Source organism: Ranitomeya imitator, chromosome 6 (genome assembly GCF_032444005.1).
Source record: "Ranitomeya imitator isolate aRanImi1 chromosome 6, aRanImi1.pri, whole genome shotgun sequence".
Taxonomy (NCBI): domain Eukaryota; kingdom Metazoa; phylum Chordata; class Amphibia; order Anura; family Dendrobatidae; genus Ranitomeya; species Ranitomeya imitator.
The window spans coordinates 13602111-13628915 of NC_091287.1; the positions used below are offsets into that span (position 1 = coordinate 13602111).

Genomic DNA, 26805 nt, shown 5'->3' on the forward strand with positions numbered 1-26805 from the left:
AATTGTCCAGAAATGGTGAAAACATTGAACAGTGGTGGACCTTCCCAGGAGTGGCCGGCTGACCAAAATTACCCCAGGAGATCAGCTAAGACTCACCCAAGAGGTCACTAAAGACCCCACAACAAAATCCAAAGAACTGCAGGCCTCACTTGCCTCAGTTAAGGTCAGTGTTCATGACTTCACCATAAGAATGAGACTAGGTAAAAATGGCCTGGATGGCAGAGATCCAAGATAAAAACCATGGCTGAGCAAGAAGAACATAAGAGCTCATCTCAGTTTTGCCAGAAAACATGTTGATGATCCCCAAGGCTTTTGGGAGAATACTCTGTGGACTGATGAGACAAAAGTGGAACTTCATGGAAGGTGTTTGTCCCATTACATCTGGCATAGAAGTAACACAGCATTTCAGAAAAGGAACATCATACCAACAGTAAAATATGGTGGTGGTAGTGTCATAGTCTGGGGCTGTTTTGATCCAAACCACACAAGCAAGTCCACCTCTGAATGGCTTAAGAAAAACAAATTTAAGACTTTGGCGTGGCCTAATCAAAGTTCTGACTGTAATCCGATTGAGATGCTGTGACCTTATAAAGGCGATTCATGCTCGTAAACCCTCAATGTGGCTGAATTACAGTAATTCTGCAAAGATATTTGGCCAAAATTCCTCCAGAGTGTTGTAAAAGACTCATAGCCCGTTATCGCAAACGCTTGATTGCAGTTGTTTCTGCCAAGGGCGGCCCAACCAGTTATTAGTTTTAGGGGACAATCACTTTTTCACACCGGGCCCTGGAGGTTTGGATTTCGTTTTTCTTAATGATAAAGATCTTTATTTATAATCTGCATCTTGTGATTACTTGTGTTATGTTTGTCTAATAATTACATTTGTTTGGTTATCAGAAACATTTTAGTGACAAAAATGCAAAAGAAGAGGAAATCGAGGAGGAGGTGAACACTTTTTCACACCACTGTAGGTGCGTCTTAGATTGTCAGCGCTTCTGTAGTAGAGCCACCTATTATCCTCCTGGCCGTGGCAGATGTCTGAAATTAGATGTCTGTGTAGTGACGATATAATCTCTCCATGCCTAGCGCAGCATTAATCTGTGGCCTCTTCTCTCGCAGCAGGTACCGGACTCCCTCTGAGCTCCACAACGATAATTTTTCGCTCTCTACCATTGCGGAAGGCTCACACCCAAATGTAAGGAAACTATGCGACACTCCATCTAAACTGTCCCCCCATGTCCGTGCAATGGCTTACTATGATAACGTTATCTGTCAGGTAACTCGTCTGTTTCATGTCTACCCTTCTGCATGCTGCAAGCTTCCCGCACTGAGCAGGGAGGGTTCAGAGAGCAGGGACAGGTGCACGATACCCCAATGTATGCCGGGACCCCAATATCCCCTACTGCATGCCTCCACCTGTGCAGTCACCAAATACACTAATAGGCGAGGGAATGAAGCTGGAGTAAAGGTCTCCCTGCCTGCAATGGAGCTCCGAATGCTGCATGATGACTGCTAAACTGCAAGAACAAGTCCTCTCCATCCATTGTATGTTCTTATCATCTCCATCTCTTCTACCTACTCCTTTCCTTCTCTTGTGTCCCCTCATCTCAATCTCTTGTATTCCCTCATCTCAATCTCTTGTGTCCCCTCGTCTCAATCTCTTGTGTCCCCTCATCTCAATCTCTTGTGTCCACTCATCTCAATCTCTTGTGTCCCCTAATCTCAATCTCTTGTATCCTCTCATCTCAATCTCTTGTGTCCACTCATCTCAATCTCGTGTCCACTCATCTCAATCTCTTGTGTCCACTCATCTCAATATCTTGCGTCCCCTTATCTCAATCTCTTGTGTCCACTCATCTCAATCTCTTGTGTCCACTCATCGCAATCTCTTGTGTCCACTCATTTCAATCTCTTGTGTCCCCTCATCTCAATCTCTTGTGTCCACTCATCTCAATCTCTTGTGTCCCTTCATCTGAATCTTGTGTCCCCTCATCTCAATCTCTTGTGTCCTCTCATCTCAATCTCTTGTATCCTCTCATCTCAATCTCTTGTGTCCCCTCATCTCAATCTCTTGTGTCCTCTCATATCAATCTCTTGTGTCCCCTCATCTCAATCTCTTGTGTCCACTCATCTCAATCTCTTGTGTCCCCTAATCTCAATCTCTTGTATCCTCTCATCTCAATCTCTTGTGTCCACTCATCTCAATCTTGTGTCCACTCATCTCAATCTCTTGTGTCCCCTAATCTCAATCTCTTGTATCCCCTCATCTCAATCTCTTGTATCTTCTCATCTCAATCTCGTGTCCACTCATCTCAATCTCTTGTGTCCACTCATCTCAATATCTTGCGTCCCCTTATCTCAATCTCTTGTGTCCACTCATCTCAATCTCTTGTGTCCACTCATCGCAATCTCTTGTGTCCACTCATTTCAATCTCTTGTGTCCCCTCATCTCAATCTCTTGTGTCCCTTCATCTTAATCTCTTGTGTCCACTCATTTCAATCTCTTGTGTCCCCTCATCTCAATCTCTTGTGTCCACTCATCTCAATCTCTTGTGTCCCTTCATCTGAATCTTGTGTCCCCTCATCTCAATCTCTTGTGTCCTCTCATCTCAATCTCTTGTATCCTCTCATCTCAATCTCTTGTGTCCCCTCATCTCAATCTCTTGTGTCCTCTCATATCAATCTCTTGTGTCCCTTCATCTCAATCTCTTGTGTCCACTCATCTCAATCTCTTGTGTCCCTTCATCTGAATCTTGTGTCCCTTCATCTGAATCTTGTGTCCCCTCATCTCAATCTCTTGTGTCCTCTCATCTCAATCTCTTGTATCCTCTCATCTCAATCTCTTGTGTCCCCATCTCCATCCCTTATCTCCTAATCTACATCTCTTGTGTTTTCATCTTTCTCTTGTGTCTTCTCATCTCCTTTACTTGTGTCTTCTCGTCTCCATCTATTGTGTCACCTAGTCTCCATCTCTTGCATCACCTTATCTCCATCTCGTGTCTCGGACTCCAACCCTTATCTCCTCATCTACATCTCTTGTCCTCTCATCTCCTTCTCTTGTGTCTTCTCATCTCCTTCTCTTGTGTCTTCTCGTCTTCTTCTCTTGTGTCACCTAATCTCCATCTATTGTGTCACCTAGCCTCAATCTCTTGTGTTCCCTCATCTCAATCTCTTGTATCTCCTCTTCTCCATTTCTTGTATTTTTTCTCCCTATCTTTTCTCTTCGTCTCCATCTCTTGTGTCTACCAGTCTCAACTCTTGTGTCGCCTCATCTCCTCTTGCATCTCATCTCAATCTCTTGTACCTCCTCGTCTCTGTCTTGCATCTTGTCTCCATCTCGTGTCTCCATCTCTTGTATCTCCTCGTTTCCATCTCGTGTCTTCTCGTTTCCATCTCTTGTGTCTCCTCTTCTCCATCTCTTGTGTCTCCTCTTCTCCATCTCTTGTGTCTCCTCATCTCCATCTCTTGTGTCTCCTCGTCTCCATCTCTTATGTCTCTTCGTCTCCATCTTTTATGTTTCTTCATCTCTTTCGCTTGTATCTCTTTATTTCCAATTCTTGTCTCCTTGTCTCCATCTATTGTGTCTCCTCACCACCATGACTGTGTCTGTTCGTCTCCTCATCTCCATCTTTGCATCTCATCTTCATCTCTTGCGTCTCCTCATCTCCATATTTTGTGTCTCCTTGTCTCCCTCTCTTCTGTTTACTCATCTCAATCTCTTGCATCTCTTCTCCATCTCTTGTGTCTACTAGTCTCAATCTCTTGTACCTCCTCTTCACCATCTCTTGCATCTTGTCTCCATCTCTTGTCTCTTCCTTTCCATCTCTTGCAACTTGTTTCCAGCTGTTGTCTCCTCGTCTCCATCTTTTGTGTCGCCCGTCTCCATCTCTTGTGTACCTTGTCTACATCTCTTGCATCTTTTCTCCATGTATTGAGTCTCTTTTGTCTCTTCATTTCATCTCTTTTGTCTCTTCATTTCCATCTCTTGTGTCTTGTCTCCATCTCTTTTTTTTTGTCTCCTCATCTCTATTTCTTGTCTCCTCATCTCCATTTTTCTATGTTTTTGTGTATATCTCTTGTATTTCCTCACCTACATCTCTCGTGTCTCCTCGTCTCCATCTCTCCTGTCTCCTTGTCTCCATCTCTCGCATTTTCTCGTCTTCATCTATTGCGTTTCCTCGTCTCAATCTTGTGTCTCCTTGTCTCCATCTCTTGTGTCTCTTTGTCCCCATCTCTTGTGTCTCCGTGTCTACATCTCTTGTATTTCCTCGTCTCCATCTTTCGTGTCTCCTCATCTCCATCTCTTTGTTTTATTGCCTCCATCTTGTGTCTCCTTGTCTCCATCTCTCGTGTCTCCTTGTCTCCATCTCTCGTGGCTCCTCATCTCCATCTCTCGTGTTTCCTTGTCTCTAACTCTTGTGTCTCCTCATCTCCATCTTTTGCGTCTCCATCTCGTGTCTCCTTGTCTCCTCTCGTGTCTCCTCATCTACCTCTCTTGCGTATCCATCTCGTGCCATCTCTCATGTCTCCTCATCTCCATCTCTCGTGTCTCCTCATCTTCATCTCTTGTGTTCCCTTGTCTCCTTCTCGTGTCTCCTTGTCTCCATCTCTCATGTCTCGTCTCCATCTCATCTCTATATCTTGCGTTTCCTTGTCTCCATCTCTTGTGTCTTCTCATCTCCATCTTTTGCATCTCCATCTCGTGTCTCCTTGTCTCCATCTCTCATGTCTCCTCGTCTCCATCTCTCGTGTCTCCTCATCTCCCTCTCTCGTGTCTCCTCATCTACCTCTTTTGCGTATTCATCTCGTGCCATCTCTCGTGTCTCCTCATCTCCATCTCTCGAGTCTCCTCATCTTCATCTCTTGTGTTCCCTTGTCTCCTTCTCGTGTCTCCTTGTCTCCATCTCTCATGTCTCGTCTCCATCTCATCTCTATCTCTTGCGTTTCCTCATCTCCATCTCTCGTGTCTCCTCATCTCCATCTCTCGTGTCTCCTCATCTCCATCTCTCGTGTCTCCTCATCTCCATCTCTCGTGTCTCCTCATCTCCATCTCTCATGTCTCCTTGTCTCCATCTCTCGTGTCTCCTCATCTCCCTCTCTCGTGTCTCCTCATCTACCTCTCGTGTATTCATCTCGTGCCATCTCTCGTGTCTCCTCATCTCCATCTCTCGAGTCTCCTCATCTTCATCTCTTGTGTTCCCTTGTCTCCTTCTCGTGTCTCCTTGTCTCCATCTCTCATGTCTCGTCTCCATCTCATCTCTATCTCTTGCGTTTCCTCATCTCCATCTCTTGTGTTCCCTTGTCTCCTTCTCGTGTCTCCTTGTCTCCATCTCTCATGTCTCGTCTCCATCTCATCTCTATCTCTTGTGTCTCCTCATCTCCATCTCTTGTGTCTCCTCATCTCCATCTCTCGTGTCTCCTCATCTCCATCTCTCGTGTCTCCTCATCTCCATCTCTCGTGTCTCCTCATCTCCATCTCTCGTGTCTCATCTCCATCTCTCATGTCTCCTCATCTCCATCTCTCGTGTCTCCTCATCTCCATCTCTCGTGTCTCCTCATCTCCATCTCTTGCGTTCCTTCGTCTCCTTCTTGTGTCTCCTTGTCTTCATCTCTAGTGTCTCCTTCTCGCCATCTCTCACATCTCCTTGTCTTCATCTCTTGCATCTTGTCTCTATTTTTCACATTTAAGCCGCTCTGCATATTGTTTGCTATTGTTTTACTCTGCTATATTAAGTGTGCACTATTATGAACGCTGAACGTTTGTTTTCCATCTGCTGTACATAACACTGCACTTTAATGACCCTTGACCCTTACCCCTTCACTGCAGCATCTTCGTTCTCGCTCACCTTTTTTGCTCTTGATGTTGCCTGTATGTGAAGTACTACAGACAGGTTTCTACTGGATCCTGTAAGGGTCACTGCACAACGTATTTACCCTCAGACACAACAACACACGTCTGTATGAGTTACTGGAGTTACACATTCTGATTAAATCCATCTTGTCACATATATATGGGAGTAGAACACGATGTATACATCATTATATACGGGACCCTCTGAACCCGCCCTCCCACAGTGATATCCCAGCTAGACGCTGTCTGCTTCATGTTCTCTCTATGTCCGACAACCCTCCTGTCACCCTTCATGGTCGGTACCAGGTGTCACAACATCACCGTGTATGTCAGACTGTACGGAATAATCATTACTACCTGTAATACATGGACAGCAGCAATGCAAACAGGAAGAACATACAGCGGCAGAATAGTGAGTGCAGCTCTAGAGTATAATACAGGATGTAATGCAGGATCAGTAATGTATGTACACAGTGACTGCACCAGCAGAATAGTGAGTGCAGCTCTGGGGTATAATACAGGATGTAATGCAGGATCAGTAATGTATGTACACAGTGACTGCACCAGCAGAATAGTGAGTGCAGCTCTGGGGTATAATACAGGATGTAACTCAGGATCAGTAATGTAATGTATGTACACAGTGACTGCACCAGCAGAATAGTGAGTGCAGCTCTGGGGTATAATACAGGGTGTAACTTAGGATCAGTATTGTAATGTATGTACACAGTGATTGCACCAGCAGAATAGTGAGTGCAGCTCTGGGGTATAATACAGGATGTAACTCAGGATCAGTAATGTAATGTATGTACACAGTGACTGCACCAGCAGAATAGTGAGTGCAGCTCTGGGGTATAATACAGGATGTAATGCAGGATCAGTAATGTATGTACACAGTGACTGCACCAGCAGAATAGTGAGTGCAGCTCTGGGGTATAATACAGGATGTAACTCAGGATCAGTAATGTAATGTATGTACACAGTGACTGCACCAGCAGAATAGTGAGTGCAGCTCTGGGGTATAATACAGGGTGTAACTTAGGATCAGTATTGTAATGTATGTACACAGTGATTGCACCAGCAGAATAGTGAGTGCAGCTCTGGGGTATAATACAGGATGTAACTCAGGATCAGTAATGTAATGTATGTACACAGTGACTGCACCAGCAGAATAGTGAGTGCAGCTCTGGGGTATAATACAGGGTGTAACTTAGGATCAGTATTGTAATGTATGTACACAGTGATTGCACCAGCAGAATAGTGAGTGCAACTCTGGGGTATAATACAGGATGTAACTCAGGATCAGTAATGTAATGTATGTACACAGTGACTGCACCAGCAGAATAGTGAGTGCAGCTCTGGGGTTTAATACAGGATGTGACTCAGGATCAGTAATGTATGTACACAGTGACTGCACCAGCAGAATAGTGAGTGCAGCTCTGGGGTATAATACAGGATGTAACTCAGGATCAGTAATGTATGTACACAGTGACTGCACCAGCAGAATAGTGAGTGCAGCTCTGGGGTATAATACAGGATGTAACTCAGGATCAGTAATGTAATGTATGTACACAGTGACTGCACCAGCAGAATAGTGAGTGCAGCTCTGGGGTATAATACAGGGTGTAACTTAGGATCAGTATTGTAATGTATGTACACAGTGATTGCACCAGCAGAATAGTGAGTGCAACTCTGGGGTATAATACAGGATGTGACTCAGGATCAGTAATGTATGTACACAGTGACTGCACCAGCAGAATAGTGAGTGCAGCTCTGGGGTATAATACAGGGTGTAACTCAGAATCAGTACTGTAATGTATGTACACAGTGATTGCACCAGCAGAATAGTGAGTGCAGCTCTGGAGTATAATACAGGATGTAACTCAGGATCAGTAATGTAATGTATGTGCACAGTGATTGCACCAGCAGAATAGTGAGTGCAGCTCTGGAGTATAATACAGGATGTAACTCAGGATCAGTAATGTAATGTATGTGCACAGTGATTGCACCAGCAGAATAGTGAGTGCAGCTCTGGGGTATAATACAGGATGTAACTCAGGATCAGTAATGTAATGTATGTACACAGTGACTGCACCAGCAGAATAGTGAGTGCAGCTCTGGGGTATAATACAGGATGTAACTCAGGATCAGTAATGTAATGTATGTACACAGTGACTGCACCAGCAGAATAGTGAGTGCAGCTCTGGGGTTTAATACAGGATGTAACTCAGGATCAGTAATGTATGTACACAGTGACTGCACCAGCAGAATAGTGAGTGCAGCTCTGGGGTTTAATACAGGATGTAACTCAGGATCAGTAATGTAATGTATGTACACAGTGACTGCACCAGCAGAATAGTGATTGCAGCTCTGGGATATAATACAGGATGTAACTCAGGATCAGTAATGTAATGTATGAACACAGTGACTGCACCAGCAGAATAGTGAGTGCAGCTCTGGGATATAATACAGGATGTAACTCAGGATCAGTAATGTAATGTATGTACACAGTGACTGCACCAGCAGAATAGTGAGTGCAGCTCTGGGGTATAATACAGGATGTAACTCAGGATCAGTAATGTAATGTATGTACACAGTGACTGCACCAGCAGAATAGTGAGTGCAGCTCTGGGGTTTAATACAGGATGTAACTCAGGATCAGTAATGTATGTACACAGTGACTGCACCAGCAGAATAGTGAGTGCAGCTCTGGGGTTTAATACAGGATGTAACTCAGGATCAGTAATGTAATGTATGTACACAGTGACTGCACCAGCAGACTAGTGATTGCAGCTCTGGGATATAATACAGGATGCAACTCAGGATCAGTAATGTAATGTATGAACACAGTGACTGCACCAGCAGAATAGTGAGTGCAGCTCTGGGATATAATACAGGATGTAACTCAGGATCAGTAATGTAATGTATGTACACAGTGACTGCACCAGCAGAATAGTGAGTGCAGCTCTGGGGTATAATACAGGATGTAACTCAGGATCAGTAATGTAATGTATGTACACAGTGACTGCACCAGCAGAATAGTGAGTGCAGCTCTGGGGTTTAATACAGGATGTAACTCAGGATCAGTAATGTAATGTATGTACACAGTGACTGCACCAGCAGAATAGTGATTGCAGCTCTGGGATATAATACAGGATGTAACTCAGGATCAGTAATGTAATGTATGTACACAGTGACTGCAACAGCAGAATAGCGAGTGCAGCTCTGGGGTATAATACAGGATGTAACTCAGGATCAGTAATGTAATGTATGTACACAGTGACTGCACCAGCAGAATAGTGAGTGCAGCTCTGGGATATAATACAGGATGTAACTCAGGATCAGTAATGTAATGAATGTTCGCAGTGACTGCACCAGCAGAATAGCGAGTGCAGCTCTGGGGTATAATACAGGATGTTACTCAGGATCAGTAATGTAATGTATGTACACAGTGACTGCACCAGCAGAATAGGGAGTGCAGCTCTGGGATATAATACAGGATGTAACTCAGGATCAGTAATGTAATGTATGTACACAGTGACTGCACCAGCAGAATAGTGAGCGCAGCTCTGGGGTAAAATACAGGAGGTAACTCAGGATCAGTAATGTAATGTATGTACACAGTGACTGCACCAGCAGAATAGCGAGTGCAGCTCTGGGGTATAATACAGGATGTAACTCAGGATCAGTAATGTAATGTATGTACACAGTGACTGCACCAGCAGAATAGTGAGTGCAGCTCTGGAGGATAATACAGGAGGTAACTCAGGATCAGTAGTGTAATGTATGTACACAGTGACTGCACCAGCAGAATAGTGAGTGCAGCTCTGGAGTATAATACAGGATGTAACTCAGGATCAGTAATGTAATGTATGTACACAGTGACTGCACCAACAGAATAGTGAGCGCAGCTCTGGAGTATAATACAGGATGTAACTCAGGATCAGTAATGTAATGTATGTACACAGTGACTGCACCAGCAGAATAGTGAGTGCAGCTCTGGGGTATAATACAGGATGTAACTCAGGATCAGTAATGTATGTACACAGTGACTGCACCAGCAGAATAGTGAGTGCAGCTCTGGGGTATAATACAGGATATAACTCAGGATCAGTAATGTAATGTACACAGTGACTGCACCAGCAGAATAGTGAGTGCAGCTCTGGAGTATAATACAGGAGGTAACTCTGGATCAGTAATGTAATGTAATGTACACAGTGTGAGTGCAGCTCTGGGGTATAATACAGGATGTAACTCAGGATCAGTAATTTAATGTATGTACACAGTGACTGCACCAGCAGAATAGTGAGTGCAGCTCTGGAGTATGCTGTATGTAACATGTAACTCAGGACTCTATTGTTGGTTATCAGTGATTACAATCTTTTGTCTCTATGTGCAGATTGTTTATTTGGTGGAGACATTTTGATAGTAAGAAGTATTTTTGGTTTAGGTGACATTTACGGGAACAGGTTGTTTAGACTTGTTCAGACTTCAAAATGTTCCATGTGTAGTCTTGAAAAGAGCAGACATTGAGGCTCCTCCCTTACTGAGGTTCCTCCCCTTGCTGAGGCTCCTCCCCTCATTGAGGCTCCTCCCTATTCTTTTGCTGTAGTTTCCTGGTTTCCTCCTCACACTGGAGGTTTTGTTACTTGTATAATGTTCTGTTCTCACTGATACAGAATTGTGTCTGCATATATGGAATTTATGCTTACATACTACCAATCAGAATAATCAGTGCTGCAGGGTAAAGCATGGAAGGGGAGGCCAGTCTGCAGGGTAAAGCATGGATGGGGCAGGACAGCCTGCAGGGTAAAGCATGGAAGGGGATGACAGCCTGCAGGGTAAAGCATGGAAGGGGCAGGACAGCCTGCAGGGTAAAGCACGGAAGGGGAGGATAGCCTGCAGGGTAAAGCACGGAAGGGGCAGGACAGCCTGCAGGGTAAAGCATGGAAGGGGCAGGACAGCCTGCAGGGTAAAGCACGGAAGGGGAGGACAGCCTGCAGGGTAAAGCATGGAAGGGGCAGGACAGCCTGCAGGGTAAAGCACGGAAGGGGCAGGACAGCCTGCAGGGTAAAGCACGGAAGGGGAGGACAGCCTGCAGGGTAAAGCATGGAAGGGGCAGGACAGCCTGCAGGGTAAAGCACGGAAGGGGAGGACAGCCTGCAGGGTAAAGCACGGAAGGGGCAGGACAGCCTGCAGGGTAAAGCATGGAAGGGGAGGCCAGCCTGCAGGGTAAAGCATGAAAGGGGAGGCCAGCCTGCAGGGTAAAGCATGGAAGGGGAGGACAGCCTGCAGGGTAAAGCATGGAAGGGGCAGGACAGCCTGCAGGGTAAAGCACGGAAGGGGAGGACAGCCTGCAGGGTAAAGCATGGAAGGGGCAGGACAGCCTGCAGGGTAAAGCATGGAAGGGGCAGGACAGCCTGCAGGGTAAAGCACGGAAGGGGAGGACAGCCTGCAGGGTAAAGCATGGAAGGGGCAGGACAGCCTGCAGGGTAAAGCACGGAAGGGGAGGACAGCCTGCAGGGTAAAGCACGGAAGGGGCAGGACAGCCTGCAGGGTAAAGCATGGAAGGGGAGGACAGCCTGCAGGGTAAAGCATGAAAGGGGAGGCCAGCCTGCAGGGTAAAGCATGGAAGGGGAGGACAGCCTGCAGGGTAAAGCACGGAAGGGGAGGACAGCCTGCAGGGTAAAGCACGGAAGGGGCAGGACAGCCTGCAGGGTAAAGCACGGAAGGGGAGGATAGCCTGCAGGGTAAAGCACGGAAGGGGCAGGACAGCCTGCAGGGTAAAGCATGGAAGGGGCAGGACAGCCTGCAGGGTAAAGCACGGAAGGGGAGGACAGCCTGCAGGGTAAAGCACGGAAGGGGCAGGACAGCCTGCAGGGTAAAGCATGGAAGGGGAGGACAGCCTGCAGGGTAAAGCACGGAAGGGCAGGACAGTCTGCAGGGTAAAGCATGGAAGGGGAGGACAGCCTGCAGGGTAAAGCATGGAAGGGGCAGGACAGCCTGCAGGGTAAAGCACGGAAGGGGCAGGACAGCCTGCAGGGTAAAGCATGGAAGGGGAGGACAGCCTGCAGGGTAAAGCACGGAAGGGCAGGACAGTCTGCAGGGTAAAGCATGGAAGGGGAGGACAGCCTGCAGGGTAAAGCACGGAAGGGGCAGGACAGCCTGCAGGGTAAAGCATGGAAGGGGAGGACAGCCTGCAGGGTAAAGCATGGAAGGGGAGGACAGCCTGCAGGGTAAAGCATGGAAGGGGCAGGACAGCCTGCAGGGTAAAGCATGGAAGGGGCAGGACAGCCTGCAGGGTAAAGCATGGAAGGGGAGGACAGCCTGCAGGGTAAAGCATGGAAGGGGCAGGACAGCCTGCAGGGTAAAGCATGGAAGGGGCAGGACAGCCTGCAGGGTAAAGCATGGAAGGGGAAGACAGCCTGCAGGGTAAAGCATGGAAGGGGCAGGACAGCCTGCAGGGTAAAGCATGGAAGGGGCAGGACAGCCTGCAGGGTAAAGCATGGAAGGGGCAGGACAGCCTGCAGGGTAAAGCATGGAAGGGGAGGACAGTAAACCTTTGCTAAGGCAGGAGTTGGGATCTCTGACTCCAATAGACAATGCAGCCAAGTAGAGCAAAGCTGCAGTGTAAAGTATGTCGAGGACATGGAGATTGACTCCGTGATGAGACCGCAGACAGGTTTCTCTACATTTCATCTTTTTAACCATTTCTGCTGTACCAATGCAAATGGCCGAGGAGTGTGAGGGGTTAAGCGAGCTCTGTGTGCAGCGATATGGGTACAGTAGAAAAGACGGCGGCGGCGTCCTGCCAAGTCTGCGCCTAAATCCGACATTTATCCCTTCACGCGACTGGAAGCATCTGGGCACCGCGGCGGCCGGCGTCACCGTCCTGACAATCCTGGAATAACCCGGAATCACCGCAAGGATCGTCGCCGCAGAGGGAGCAGCATGGTGTGCCACGGATACATTGTAACAAACCCTCAGCAGTGTGAGCAGGAGACCCTGGGAGTCTCTGCTATAGACTCGTGCAGCTGAGGCCTTGTCACAATGTATCAGTGTGGAGAGCAGGACAGGAGGGTGGTTTGTGGTCACGATGAATATCCCTCCATGGCGGTGACTCCGGGGGGGCTCGCGCTGTGTGAGGGATGCTCACTGGACCGTTGTGTGCCGAGACGGCTGTTGCTAGGCAACCAGATCCGGACTCCAGGCGGGAAAAAGGCCCAGGGACAACAATTACCGTCTGAGTGAACCGGCCGCGATTAATCCGCCGCCGAGGCTCTGACACAAAGGAGCTCATTGCTGACGAGCGAAATTCTAGATTATGGATTATTGTTTTTCATCAATTATTATTATTATTTTTTTTTTACACTTTTCATTTTCAAAAAAAAGAATGCCAGTCCTTATTAATTTCCCTTAAACCCCCCCTATCAGTGACTGAAGTGGTACATCCCAACAGGCTTCTTTCATCTGTGACATGTGTAGGTCTGAGCAGCCAATCAGGAGGGTGGTGTGAAGTCATGTGACCGGTGGCGTGGACCTTTATAAGCCTCCTCTTCCCTAGACGAGTCAGTGCGCGGCCGTCCTGGAGCGGGGCAGCATTTCTATCATCGGTGATCCCAGATTGCCCCATTCCCATGCACCCAGCACTTAGAATTACTTTTCTTTTTCTCATTTTTGGGGTTTTCATTTTTTTTTAATGTTACTAAGGCGGGGCCGGTTTCGTTACTGCAAGCTCCCGGTACTCCCAGCAGTGACACATGGGACATCTTGATTCTGGGCAGCAAGTGTGGCAGCAACCAGGGCCAAGGAGAACCCAGAGCAATTAAAGGGGTCTGATCTGTAGCCTAAAATTTGGGATCTGGGGTTGACTTGGGCTCTAGTAATCTGCATTTGAGTCACCATCACAGATTCCCCCCTAAATACCAGACAATTTAGGGGTCCAGAGTAATGTTGGAGTCGGGTCTTTATTAAAGGGATTTCCAGGCTTCGTACAAACATTTTTAATATACCTTTTTTGAATATTGTAAGGATCAGGAACTTCCCTTTCTGTGTTCCCTGCAGGTTTTGTAAGAGAATCTGGTTACAATGTATCACAGCCCCTGATTCTGGATCTATACATTGATGCTTGTCATTACGTGCACTTCCCCTTTAAATCCTCCGAACTTCAGAGATAAGCTGTAGGTCCCATCGCTCCAGTCTGGATGTACAGTGGCTTTACTATTGATGTTCTGCAGTGAGAGCCGCTGTGCGTGATGTTCCCACCTATTGACCGTCCTGGTAATAGACTAATGTGATGGTCTTTATGGGGAGGGGGGCAATTATAGATGAACCCCCCCCCTGGCCCTGTCCCTGATTAGGAGAGGTGCCAACGTTTCTGCCTCTTTCTCCTCTGCTGCTCGCTCTATAGTCTGAATTTTCTAGATGGCAGCTCCCCTCCCCCCGCCAGCTTCTGCGCCAGTAACGCTGTACTTTATGCTCACAAACTGTTTTTCTTATTGACTGCAGTAAATTTTCATATCCGGCGAGAAAATATATAAAAAAATCTCATGGAAAGTAAGTACAAATCGCTATACTGTATGATAAAGATAGGCGGCGTTATGCATGTGATTGTCCTTTAAGAATAGATTAGATGCATCATTCCACATTGTGGTTCATTTATTGTAAGCCAACCCTTTACTGTAAAATACAGCTGGGATTAAAGGGGAGACCCCCTTTAAGTCTTCGCTGTTCACTAGTTACTACCAACCCTAAACTCCATGGACTGCCCTTGGGGCTTTCTGCCTCCTAATTCTAGTAAACCAGTTACCCTTCTATGAACTCGACTTTTACTGGTTACACTGAATTACTGTTGGACCATTAGAGTCAGTGATAAAACCCCCAGTACCTTGTATTTCGGGCAACACGTGATACATTATATATTAGATACCACATTACATTATCTCACATATCACAAGACACATTGTGTATCAGATATCACATTGGAGATTTACTTGGATTTCCAGGTGTAAGTGAAATGTAACATTGTTTTGGGGTGACATTGCATCCCCTGCAGCACATGAGAATATCTGATTGTGGGGAACCGCCATGGGTTTAGAATCAACCCCACTTCCTCCAATACTTCAATTTACATAATGTGTTTCTTTTACAGGAGGATCCCAGTGCTCCCCAGAAGGTGCAGGATCTGCCCAAGGCTTGCCTGAAGGACGAGGAACCTTTCAACATACAGAACTCTCTATCGCCCAAACATGAGAGTGGTAAAGGAGATCCGGATATTGTGGATGTCAACTGTGTCCTTAACAACTTAACATGAGGAAAGTCGAATGGAGACCTAGAAGATGCAAGAGCCATCTTCTCTGAACTTCTCCAGTGCTGAAGGAGCTGGTGAAAGAAGCCGATCACTGTCTCCTCCAGCACTGACAGGGGTTAAATGATTCATTACCACGTCGCCCCTCTAATGTGCCCCCATTTCCTTGGCATGCTTTGGTGTATTTTGTACAGAGATATGCAAAAAAAAGAAAGATGGAACTGTGATTTTTAAGGAACGATCCCAGTGTGTGATGATCGGATGTAGACTGGAGAAATCATTCTCTACAAGATGGAAACTGATGTAGGTTAAGGTGCATCCCTGTCCCACGGATGCCGCCATTGTCTCTAAGATCCGGTAACATCACTAATACACTAAATGTGAACGTAGAACCAATACAAGACTGTAGTCTGTGATGTCACTGCCTCCAATGACAACATCAGCAGATTGTGTCTGATGTGAGCTTACATCATGGTCTGATCACATGCACTAAACCCATCATCGCTTCGTCCGGTGACTTATGGCGCAGCTGCAACATTTGCTTTTTAGGTAATTGGCATTTACAGTGGAATCTCCGCGAGTCTGAGCCCAGTTTTTCCTTTTTATGAGTCCCCAGGTGCAAAGCTAGAGGGAGTACAGAGGTTGCATTTGCACCCAGAGGATTCGCTGCCCTTGTGCCTACCATCCCCAGACCTTGAGTTGGGTTCCTCTTGGCCTTCCTAACCCTTTCCATCTTTTCCAGTACAAATCGGAGTTTGGGCTGACCCAATCTTTCCTTTTTATGGGCTCCAGGTGCATTGCTATAGGAGCTGCAAGAGTTACAATTGGACCCAAAAGCTACTTTACTCCTGTGCCTACCATCCTGGGACAGCAGGGTCCAGTTCTTGGCCTTCCTAACCACATGTAGAGAGGCAAGTTAGAACTACCATAGGATGTGCAGGGGTTGCAATCCGGCCCAAAGGCTAACCTACCCTTGTGCCTACCATCCCAGCACAGCAGGGTCCGGCTCTACTTGGCCTCTCCAACCTCCTTTCCTTTTTACGGGCCTCCAGGAGCTAAATGATTACAGGGGCCCAGTGGTACAAATTATGCATTAAAGCCAAGGAGCACCATATTATGTCACTGGGAGCTCCGTAGAAGCTGCATGTGGACCCCAAGAGCTTTACTGTATAAGGTTCATACTTGTTAGTGTATAGCAGTGCTCTGCACCCTGTGGCTCTGCAGCTGTAGCTCCCAGCATGCCCTGACAGTTGTACTGGAAAGCAGTTTATAGCCCCCACAAGATATGTCTGAGTCGTGGAGACGAGGATAAGCCCGTAATCTGCAGCCGCGACCACGAGTCTTGAGGTGACCGCTCTTATCTCCGTCTAATCCTCTTTTCTGGATTGGGACAGTCTGTTCCTCTCCTAGAGACTTGTAACCTGGGAGTCTGCGGCCGGGTATTTTATGGCCTTATGTCCAGTACAGCCTTATATGGGGATCGTTTGTTACCGGGATTCGGGAAGTGAGTGGTTCCCGGACTGGAGGAGACTCGGACTGCTGATGGATGCTGCTAGGGCGTCAATGGTCATGATAGGTAGGGATCAGTGGGGACTTATATGATGTCGATTAATGATCAATATTATTGATTGACATGAAGATGGGTAGTGACCATCATCAATGATCGGATCGTTGACTTTGGTAACTGTCAAGGTTAATGATTGGCCAGTGGGCATTGGGTAGTGATCACAAATGGCAACTGAGCGGGTTATTAGGTATTGATTGGTGCTGAGGACATTGGGTAGTGATCAAAGAATGTGATTGGCTATTGGGCAGGACATTGGGTAGTGATCACTACTGGTGATTGATTCGCTGTTGAACAGGACATTGAGCAATGATCGCTGCTTGTGATTGGTTGTTGGACAGGACATCGTGTAGTGATTAAAATTGGTGATTGGCTGTTGGGCAGTGATCACTGCTTGTGATTGACTGTTGAGCAGGACATTGGGTAGTGATCACTGCTTGTGATTGACTGTTGAGCAGGACATTGGGTAGTGATCACTGCTTGTGATTGACTGTTGAGCAGGACATTGGGTAGTGATCACTGCTTGTGATTGACTGTTGGGCAGGACATTGGGTAGTGATCACTGCTTGTGATTGGCTGTTGGGCAGGACATTAGGTAGTAATCACTGCTTGTGATTGGCTGTTGGGCAGGACATTAGGTAGTGATCACTGCTTGTGATTGGCTGTTGGGCAGGACATTGGGTAGTGATCACTGCTTGTGATTGGCTGTTGGGCAGGACATTGGGTAGTGATCACTGCTTGTGATTGGCTGTTGGGCAGGACATTGGGTAGTGATCACTGCATGTGATTGGCTGTTGGGCAGGACATTGGGTAGTGATCACTGCATGTGATTGGCTGTTGGGCAGGACATTGGGTAGTGATAACTGCTTGTGATTGGCTGTTGGGCAGTGATCACTGCTTGTGATTGGCTGTTGGGCAGTGATCACTGCTTGTGATTGGCTGTTTGACAGGACATTGTGTAGTGATCACTACTTGTGATTGGCTGTTGGGCAGGACATTGGGTAGTGATCACTGCTTGTGATTGAGTAGTGATCACTGCTTGTGATTGGCTGTTGGGCAGGACAATGGGTAGTGATCATTGCTTGTGATTGGCTGTTGGACAGGACATTGTGTAGTGATCACTACTTGTGATTGGCTGTTGGGCAGGACATTGGGTAGTGATCACTGCTTGTGATTGGCTGTTGGGCAGGACATTGTGTAGTGATCGCTGCTTTTGATTGGCTGTTGGGCAGGACATTGGGTAGTGATCACTACTTGTGATTGGCTGTTGGGCAGGACATTGGGTAGTGATCACTACTTGTGATTGGCTGTTGGGCAGGACATTGGGTAGTGATCACTGCTTGTGATTGGCTGTTGGGCAGGACATTGGGTAGTGATCACTGCTTGTGATTGGCTGTTGGGCAGGACAATGGGTAGTGATCACTGCTTGTGATTGGCTGTTGGACAGGACATTGTGTAGTGATCACTGCTTGTGATTGGCTGTTGGGCGGGACATTGGGCAGTGATCACTGCTTGTGATTGGCTGTTGGGCAGGACATTGGGTAGTGATCACTGCTTGTGATTGGCTGTTGGGCAGGACATTGGGTAGTGATCACTGCTTGTGATTGGCTGTTGGGCAGGACATTGGGTAGTGATCACTACTTGTGATTGGCTGTTGGGCAGGACATTGGGTAGTGATCACTGCTTGTGATTGACTGTTGGGCAGGACATTGGGTAGTGATCACTGCTTGTGATTGGCTGTTGGGCAGGACATTAGGTAGTGATCACTGCTTGTGATTGGCTGTTGGGCAGGACATTAGGTAGTGATCACTGCTTGTGATTGGCTGTTGGGCAGGACATTGGGTAGTGATCACTGCTTGTGATTGGCTGTTGGGCAGGACATTGGGTAGTGATCACTGCTTGTGATTGGCTGTTGGGCAGGACATTGGGTAGTGATCACTGCATGTGATTGGCTGTTGGGCAGGACATTGGGTAGTGATCACTGCATGTGATTGGCTGTTGGGCAGGACATTGGGTAGTGATAACTGCTTGTGATTGGCTGTTGGGCAGTGATCACTGCTTGTGATTGGCTGTTGGGCAGTGATCACTGCTTGTGATTGGCTGTTTGACAGGACATTGTGTAGTGATCACTACTTGTGATTGGCTGTTGGGCAGGACATTGGGTAGTGATCACTGCTTGTGATTGAGTAGTGATCACTGCTTGTGATTGGCTGTTGGGCAGGACAATGGGTAGTGATCATTGCTTGTGATTGGCTGTTGGACAGGACATTGTGTAGTGATCACTACTTGTGATTGGCTGTTGGGCAGGACATTGGGTAGTGATCACTGCTTGTGATTGGCTGTTGGGCAGGACATTGTGTAGTGATCGCTGCTTTTGATTGGCTGTTGGGCAGGACATTGGGTAGTGATCACTACTTGTGATTGGCTGTTGGGCAGGACATTGGGTAGTGATCACTACTTGTGATTGGCTGTTGGGCAGGACATTGGGTAGTGATCACTGCTTGTGATTGGCTGTTGGGCAGGACATTGGGTAGTGATCACTGCTTGTGATTGGCTGTTGGGCAGGACAATGGGTAGTGATCACTGCTTGTGATTGGCTGTTGGACAGGACATTGTGTAGTGATCACTGCTTGTGATTGGCTGTTGGGCGGGACATTGGGCAGTGATCACTGCTTGTGATTGGCTGTTGGGCAGGACATTGGGTAGTGATCACTGCTTGTGATTGGCTGTTGGGCAGGACATTGGGTAGTGATCACTACTTGTGATTAGCTGTTGGGCAGTGATCACTGCTTGTGATTGGCTGTTGGACAGGACATTGTGTAGTGATCGCTACTTTTGATTGGCTGTTGGGCAGGACATTGGGTAGTGATCACTGCTTGTGATTGGGTAGTGATCACTGCTTGTGATTGGCTGTTGGGCAGGACATTGGGTAGTGATCACTGCTTGTGATTGGCTGTTGGGCAGTGATCACTGCTTGTGAGGCTGTTGGACAGGACATTGTGTAGTGATCACTGCTTGTGATTGGCTGTTGGGCAGGACATTGGGTAGTGATCACTGCTTGTGATTGGCTGTTGGGCAGGACATTGGGTAGTGAACACTGCTTGTGATTGGCTGTTGGACAGGACATTGTGTAGCGATCACTACTTGTGATTGGCTGTTGGGCAGGACATTGGGTAGTGATCACTGCTTGTGATTGGGTAGTGATCACTGCTTGTGATTGGCTGTTGGGCAGGACATTGGGTAGTGATCACTGCTTGTGATTGGCTGTTGGGCAGTGATCACTGCTTGTGAGGCTGTTGGACAGGACATTGTGTAGTGATCACTGCTTGTGATTGGCTGTTGGGCAGGACATTGGGTAGTGATCACTGCTTGTGATTGGCTGTTGGGCAGGACATTGGGTAGTGATCACTGCTTGTGATTGGCTGTTGGACAGGACATTGGGTAGTGATCACTGCTTGTGATTGGCTTTTTGGCAGGACATTGGGTAGTGATCACTGCTTGTGATTGGCTGTTGGGCAGGACATTGGGTAGTGATCACTGCTTGTGATTGGCTGTTGGGCAGGACATTGGGTAGTGAACACTGCTTGTGATTGGCTGTTGGACAGGACATTGTGTAGCGATCACTACTTGTGATTGGCTGTTGGGCTACTTGTGATTGGCTGTTGGGCAGGACATTGGGTAGTGATCACTGCTTGTGATTGGGTAGTGATCACTGCTTGTGATTGGCTGTTGGACAGGACATTAGGTAGTGATCACTGCTTGTGATTGGCTGTTGGATAGGACATTGTGTAGTGATCACTACTTGTGATTGGCTGTTGGGCAGGACATTGGGTAGTGATAACTGCTTGTGATTGGCTGTTGGGAAGTGATCACTGCTTGTGATTGGCTGTTGGACAGGGCATTGTGTAGTGATCACTACTTGTGATTGGCTGTTGCGCAGAACATTGGGTAGTGATCACTGCTTGTGATTGGCTGTTGGGCAGTGATCACTGCTTGTGATTGGCTGTTGGGCAGGACATTAGGTAGTGATCACTGCTTGGGATTGGCTGTTGGGCAGGACATTGGGTAGTGATTGATTCTGGTTGTTGGCAACTTTAATTGATTATGTTGAAGCCTTGGCTGGTGATCATCATCATGTCTTCCCCTCAGAGATGGCACAGGGCAGGAGAGACACATGGACTGTTCATCCCAGAATGCCCCAAAGTGAAACGTTTTCTCTTGACACATGGTGACGGGGGTCCCAATAGGACAGAGCCCAGGCCCGGCCCACCATCCTGCACCCTCAGAGACGTAGGCAGGCATTGGACATGGGATGAGTGTTGTCTGACGCGTGCGTGTGCCCTGCGTGTCCCGTTTTTCCGCTTGAGTCGGCCCTTGTACTACTGCCATGTGTGATTTCTAAAATGATAAAACAATGAAACCTTCGCTGTGCGCAGCCAAATTTTTTTGTACTTTCACCCAACTTTTTTTGGAAATAATGTAAAATAAAAAGGTTAAAAGGAAAATTCAACCGAAATAAAACGTTTTTAAAGTTATGACTCCCTGCAATCAATAAAATGACTGCGTGTGTCCGGGTGCGTGGGGTTAATGTGTGCGTCCAGGGTCACTCTGTGTGTGTGTGTGTGCACGTGTGTGCGTGGGGTCAATGTGTTTGTGGGGTCAGTGTGTGCGTGCGCTGGGTCAGTGTGTGTGTATGTTCGGGGTCAGGGTGTGCGGCTCTATACAGTGGCATATATACAGTAAGTTTGTGCACCTCTGGTCAAAATTACTGTTATTGTGAACTGTTTAACCCTTTTAGAGATCATTTCATCTTCAACTTGCTGAAGTTACAGATGACACATTTCCTTTATATTTTAGGCAAGAAAAGAAAATGCATTGTCATCTTTTACAATTTTAAAAATTCCAAAAAGAAAAGTGGGTCGATGCCAAAGTTTGGGCACCCTTGGAGATTTGTGTGCTCAGATAACTTGTGGAGAAAAAAGGGCAGACAATTTCAGGAAAAGAACATCTCACCAACCATGAGGCATGGTGGTAGATCAATTTATTATTATTATTATTATTATTATACATTTTTATAGTGCCATTTATTCCATGGCGCTCTACATGTGAAAAAGGGGCAAATATAGACAAATACAATAAACATGAGCAAAAAACAAGGAACTAACAGGTACATAAGGAGGGAGGACACTGCCCGCGAGGGCTCACAGTCTGCAGGGGATGGGTGAGGATAGACTAGGAGAGGGAAGAGCTGGTTGTGCAGCGGTTCAGTAAATTCAGGATCACTGCAGGCTGAAGGCTTGTCGGAAGAGGTGGGTCTTCAGGTTCTTTTTGAAGGTTTCTATGGTAGGCGAGAGTCATGCTTTGGGGTTGAGGGAAAGTGAAATTTCAACAAAATCTTGATGCAAACATAACACATCTGTAAAAAAGCTGAAGGTGAAAAGAGGAAGAGGATGAGGAAGGCTTCTACAAATAGATAATGAGTAGTGATGAGCGAGTGTGCTCGTTACTCTAGATTTCTCAGGCATGCTCGGGTGGTCTCCGAGTATTTTGGCGTGCTCGGAGATTTAGTTTATGTCGACACAGCTGCATGATTTGCGGCTGCTAGACAGCCTGAGTACATGTGGGGATTCCCTAACAAACAGGCAATCCCTGCATGTATTCAGGCTGTCTAGCAGCCGCAAATCATGCAGCTGTGTCGACATAAACTAAATCTCCGAGCAGTCACAAATACTCGGAGACCACCCGAGCAATTAGTATACTCGCTCCTCACTAATAATGATCCTTAACACACGTCACAATCCACAATAGACGTTCACGATTCCTCTGCTCAGTGTCTGGGACTCGATGATGGACAGCTTTGCCATCCTATCCTGTGCTGGGGCGTGCTGAGCTGTCAGTGCTTTGATTGACAGCTCGGTGGACCTATCTAAGGCTGGAAGGTGCAGAGATTTCCACAGGTGCTCCCTGTTCTTGGTAATTGCCCTGCTATTCAGAAGAACTGTCTGGCCCAGATCACTGCCAGTCAAAAGCTTATTCTGAGCCTGTGCTCTCTGGTGTGTGATCGCTTGTACCCTGTGCAGTAAGTTCTGATACTCCGCTGCTGACCTTTGGACCGTGTTCTGACTACCCGTTTGTTATTGCCCCTTTGCTTATCTGCTATTTCTCTGGTATTCTGACCCTGGCATGTGACCTGACTTACGACTTTGTATTTTCCCTTGGTTGACTACATGCTCTTTTGGTATTAACTCCGGAACGTCTGACTGCGCTGATTCACGGCCTGTTCATGGGTTGTGACTGGCGTCACATAGACCTCAAAAGGCGCACGTTGAAGGTTTTACAATGAACCTCACAGTCCCCGGAGCTGAACATCACTGCAAATCTGTGGCGAGACCTCAAAACAGCAGAGGATGCAAGACGGCCCAGGAATCACAGAACTGGAGGAATTCTCCAAGGAAGAATGGAGGAAAATCCCACACACAAGAATTGAAAGACTCTTGTCTGGCTTCAAAAGTGTTTACAAGCTGTGATACTTGCAAAAGGGGGTGCTTCTAGATACTAACCATGCATGGTGCCCAAACTTTTGCATGCCACTGTATGTGCGGGGTCTGGTTGTGCGACTCAGTGTATGGGGTCTTGGTGTACAAGGTCAGGGTGTATGGGGTCTTGGTGTACGGGGTCTGGGTGTGCAGCTGGGAATAAGGGGTCAGTGTGTGCAGCTCTGTGCAGGGTCTGTATGGGGTCGGGTGTGCGGCTGGGAGTATGGGGTCTGGGTGTACGGTGTCTGGGTGTATTGGGTCTAGGTGTATGGTGTACTGGGTCTGGGCGTACGGGGTCTGTGTGTATGGTGTATGAGATCTGGGTGAGCAGTCGGGTGTGCGGCTGGGAGTACGGGGTCTGGGAATACGGGGGTTTGGGTGTACGGTGTCTGGGTGTATTGGGTGTGTGGCTTGGTGTATTGGGTCTGGGTGTACGGTGTCTGGGAATACGGGGGTTTGGGTGTACGGTGTCTGGGGTATGTGGTTGGGTGTACGGTGTCTGGGAATACAAGGGTTTGGGTGTACGGTGTCTGGGTGTATTGGGTGTGCGGCTTGGTGTATTGGGTCTGGGTGTACGGTGTCTGGGAATACGGGGGTTTGGGTGTACAGTGTGTGGCTGGGAGTACGGGGGTCTGGGTGTACGGCTTGCTGTACGGGGTCAGAGTGGTCTATGTGCGGGGTGAATGTTTTCGGGGTCTTTCTGTGTTTCCAGCTTCATCCTTTGCTCTGGGTTCGAGCTGCTGTTTGTATTAATGGGGCTGTTTCAAGGTCGAACGAATGCCGTGTTTCCATGGTGACAGCCAGCACGGTGGACGGGCCGCAGCTGGAGACGGTGGCGGCTTCGTGCTTTCCTGTGTCAGGATCGGAGGACGTTATAATGGGGACGGTCCCCCCTGATCGCGGCGTCCCCCCGACAACCCTGTAATTAGTGAGAGTCTAATGAGAAGCGAGAAATACTGTCCAGGTATCACCGGTGACCCCAGGAGCTGACACTCCACAGGACAAGTGCAGAACGGGCCCCATACACATAGCAGGCGGACTACAGGTCCCATCATGTTCCCGAACCCCAAGACATTCTGTTTTCAGCCCTCCTTGTCCACAGGGGCCAAAGGCAGGAACCCAAATATCGGGAGGCAGGGAACTAATCCACCGGACACTGGGGAAGGGGCAACTGATCCACCGGGGACGGGGCAACTGATCCACCGGGGAAGGGGCAACTGATCCACCGGGGACGAGGCAACTGATCCACCGGGGACGAGGCAACTGATCCACCGGGGACGGGGCAACTGATCCACCGGGGACAGGGCAACTGATCCACCGGGGACGGAGCAACTAATCCACCTGGGACGGGGCAACTGATCCACCGGGGATGGGGCAACTGATCCACCGGGGATGGGCCAACTAATCCACCGGGGACGGGGCAACTGATCCACCAGACACCGGGGACGGGGCAACTGATCCACCAGACACCGGGGACGGGGCAACTGATCCACCAGACACCGGGGACGGGGCAACTGATCCACCAGACACCGGGGACGGGGCAACTGATCCACCAGACACCGGGGACGGGGCAACTGATCCACTGGGGACGGGGCAACTGATCCACCGGACATTGGGGACGGGGCAACTGATCCACTAGATATAACACTAGAGATAAAGTTGCAAGTAACCAGAAGGGCACCATGAACTTGGGCACCAGAGAAAGTGACACTAAACCGCTGGACACCAGACACTACAGAGCTCAGCACGACCAAAGCTGCACGTGATGGCGGCACTACGAGAGCGGTTGGTTACACACGTCAGAGATTGAAAAGCAATAGAACTTCTCCGCTCCCATCATCAGCGTCCAGGATCGGCCCTACAGACGCCTCACGGGGCCACGATTCGATCTGGGTCACTATACCGGAGTCACAACTGGTTTCCAGTCACCGCCATCACCAGTGAGCGGAGCGGCAGCCGCTGTCACATTACTTCGCTTCATTAGGCCTCAGAGTTACAGATGGACGCAGGAATTAAAGGGGAAGTCTGTCCTGTATGTACTCAAGTAGACAAGACACACGGCACCTAGTACAGGGCGGACAGAAGGGGCCCCGGGGCAGGAACACTATAGGGGCCCCGGGGCAGGAACACTATGGGGGCCCCGGGGCAGGAACACTATGGGGGCCCTGAGCCTAATAGCTCCTCTCAATACAAAACACCAACTGCTGCCTGTGGATCTGGATGTGGCCCCGCAGATCCCTGGGGCCCCTGTAGCTGCACAGATTGCATCAACTGCATGTTCACCCCCGATATTCCCCATTCCAAATAGATCAACGCTGCACACCACATTTTTTGAGGATTTTCTGGTCACTGTTCACATGTTCATCTCACAGAAAAAAGCAGCGACTACAAAATGTAATTATTGTGCAAAGTATGAGGCACTGTGGATATCACTGTTATTATGGGGGCACTGTGGATATCACTGTTATTATGGGGGCACTGTGGATATCACTGTTATTATGGGGGCACTGTGGATATCACTGTTATTATGGGGGCACTGTGGATATCACTGTTATTATGGGGACACTGTGGATATCACTGTTATTATGGGGCACTGTGGATATCACTGTTATTATGGGGACACTGTGGATATCACTGTTATTATGGGGGCACTGTGGATATCACTGTTATTATGGGGGCACTGTGGATATCACTGTTATTATGGGGACACTGTGGATATCACTGTTATTATGGGGACACTGTGGATATCACTGTTATTATGGGGGCACTGTGGATATCACTGTTATTATGGGACACTGTGGATATCACTGTTATTATGGGGGCACTGTGGATATCACTGTTATTATGGGGACACTGTGGATATCACTGTTATTATGGGGGCACTGTGGATATCACTGTTATTATGGGGGCACTGTGGATATCACTGTTATTATGGGGGCACTGTGGATATCGCTGTTATTATGGGGGCACTGTGGATATCGCTGTTATTATGGGGGCACTGTGGATATCGCTGTTATTATGGGAGCACTGTGGATATCACTGTTATTATGGGGGCACTGTGGATATCACTGTTATTATGGGGGCACTGTGGATATCACTGTTATTATGGGGGCACTGTGGATATCACTGTTATTATGGGGACACTGTGGATATCACTGTTATTATGGGGCACTGTGGATATCACTGTTATTATGGGAGCACTGTGGATATCACTGTTATTATGGGAGCACTGTGGATATCACTGTTATTATGGGGGCACTGTGGATATCGCTGTTATTATGGGGGCACTGTGGATATCACTGTTATTATGGGGGCACTGTGGATATCACTTATTATGGGGCACTGTGGATATCGCTGTTATTATGGAGACACTGTGGATATCGCTGTTATTATCGGGGCACTGTGGATATCACTGTTATTATGGGGCACTGTGGATATCACTATTATTATTGAGCACTGTGGATATCACTGTTATTATGGGGCACTGTGGATATCACTGTTATTATGGGGGCACTGTGGATATCACTGTTATTATGGGGGCACTGTGGAT

At 47.8% G+C, this 26805-nt stretch overlaps 1 protein-coding gene across 2 annotated transcripts in view; it reads left to right on the forward strand.

Annotated features, from left to right (window-relative positions):
• CSPG5 (chondroitin sulfate proteoglycan 5) overlaps positions 1–21254 on the forward strand; it is a 115873-nt gene extending 94619 nt beyond the window's left edge. The window contains exons 4-5 of one of the 2 annotated variants that reach the window (XM_069729159.1): positions 1120–1276; positions 15000–21254. In XM_069729159.1, coding sequence (XP_069585260.1) covers positions 1120–1276; positions 15000–15161 — 319 coding nt within the window. In that variant the 3' untranslated portion in view covers positions 15162–21254. The remainder of the gene's footprint in view (positions 1–1119; positions 1277–14999) is intronic. The other variant, XM_069729160.1, reaches the window with a different exon arrangement.
• The last annotated feature ends 5551 nt before the right edge of the window (positions 21255–26805 follow it).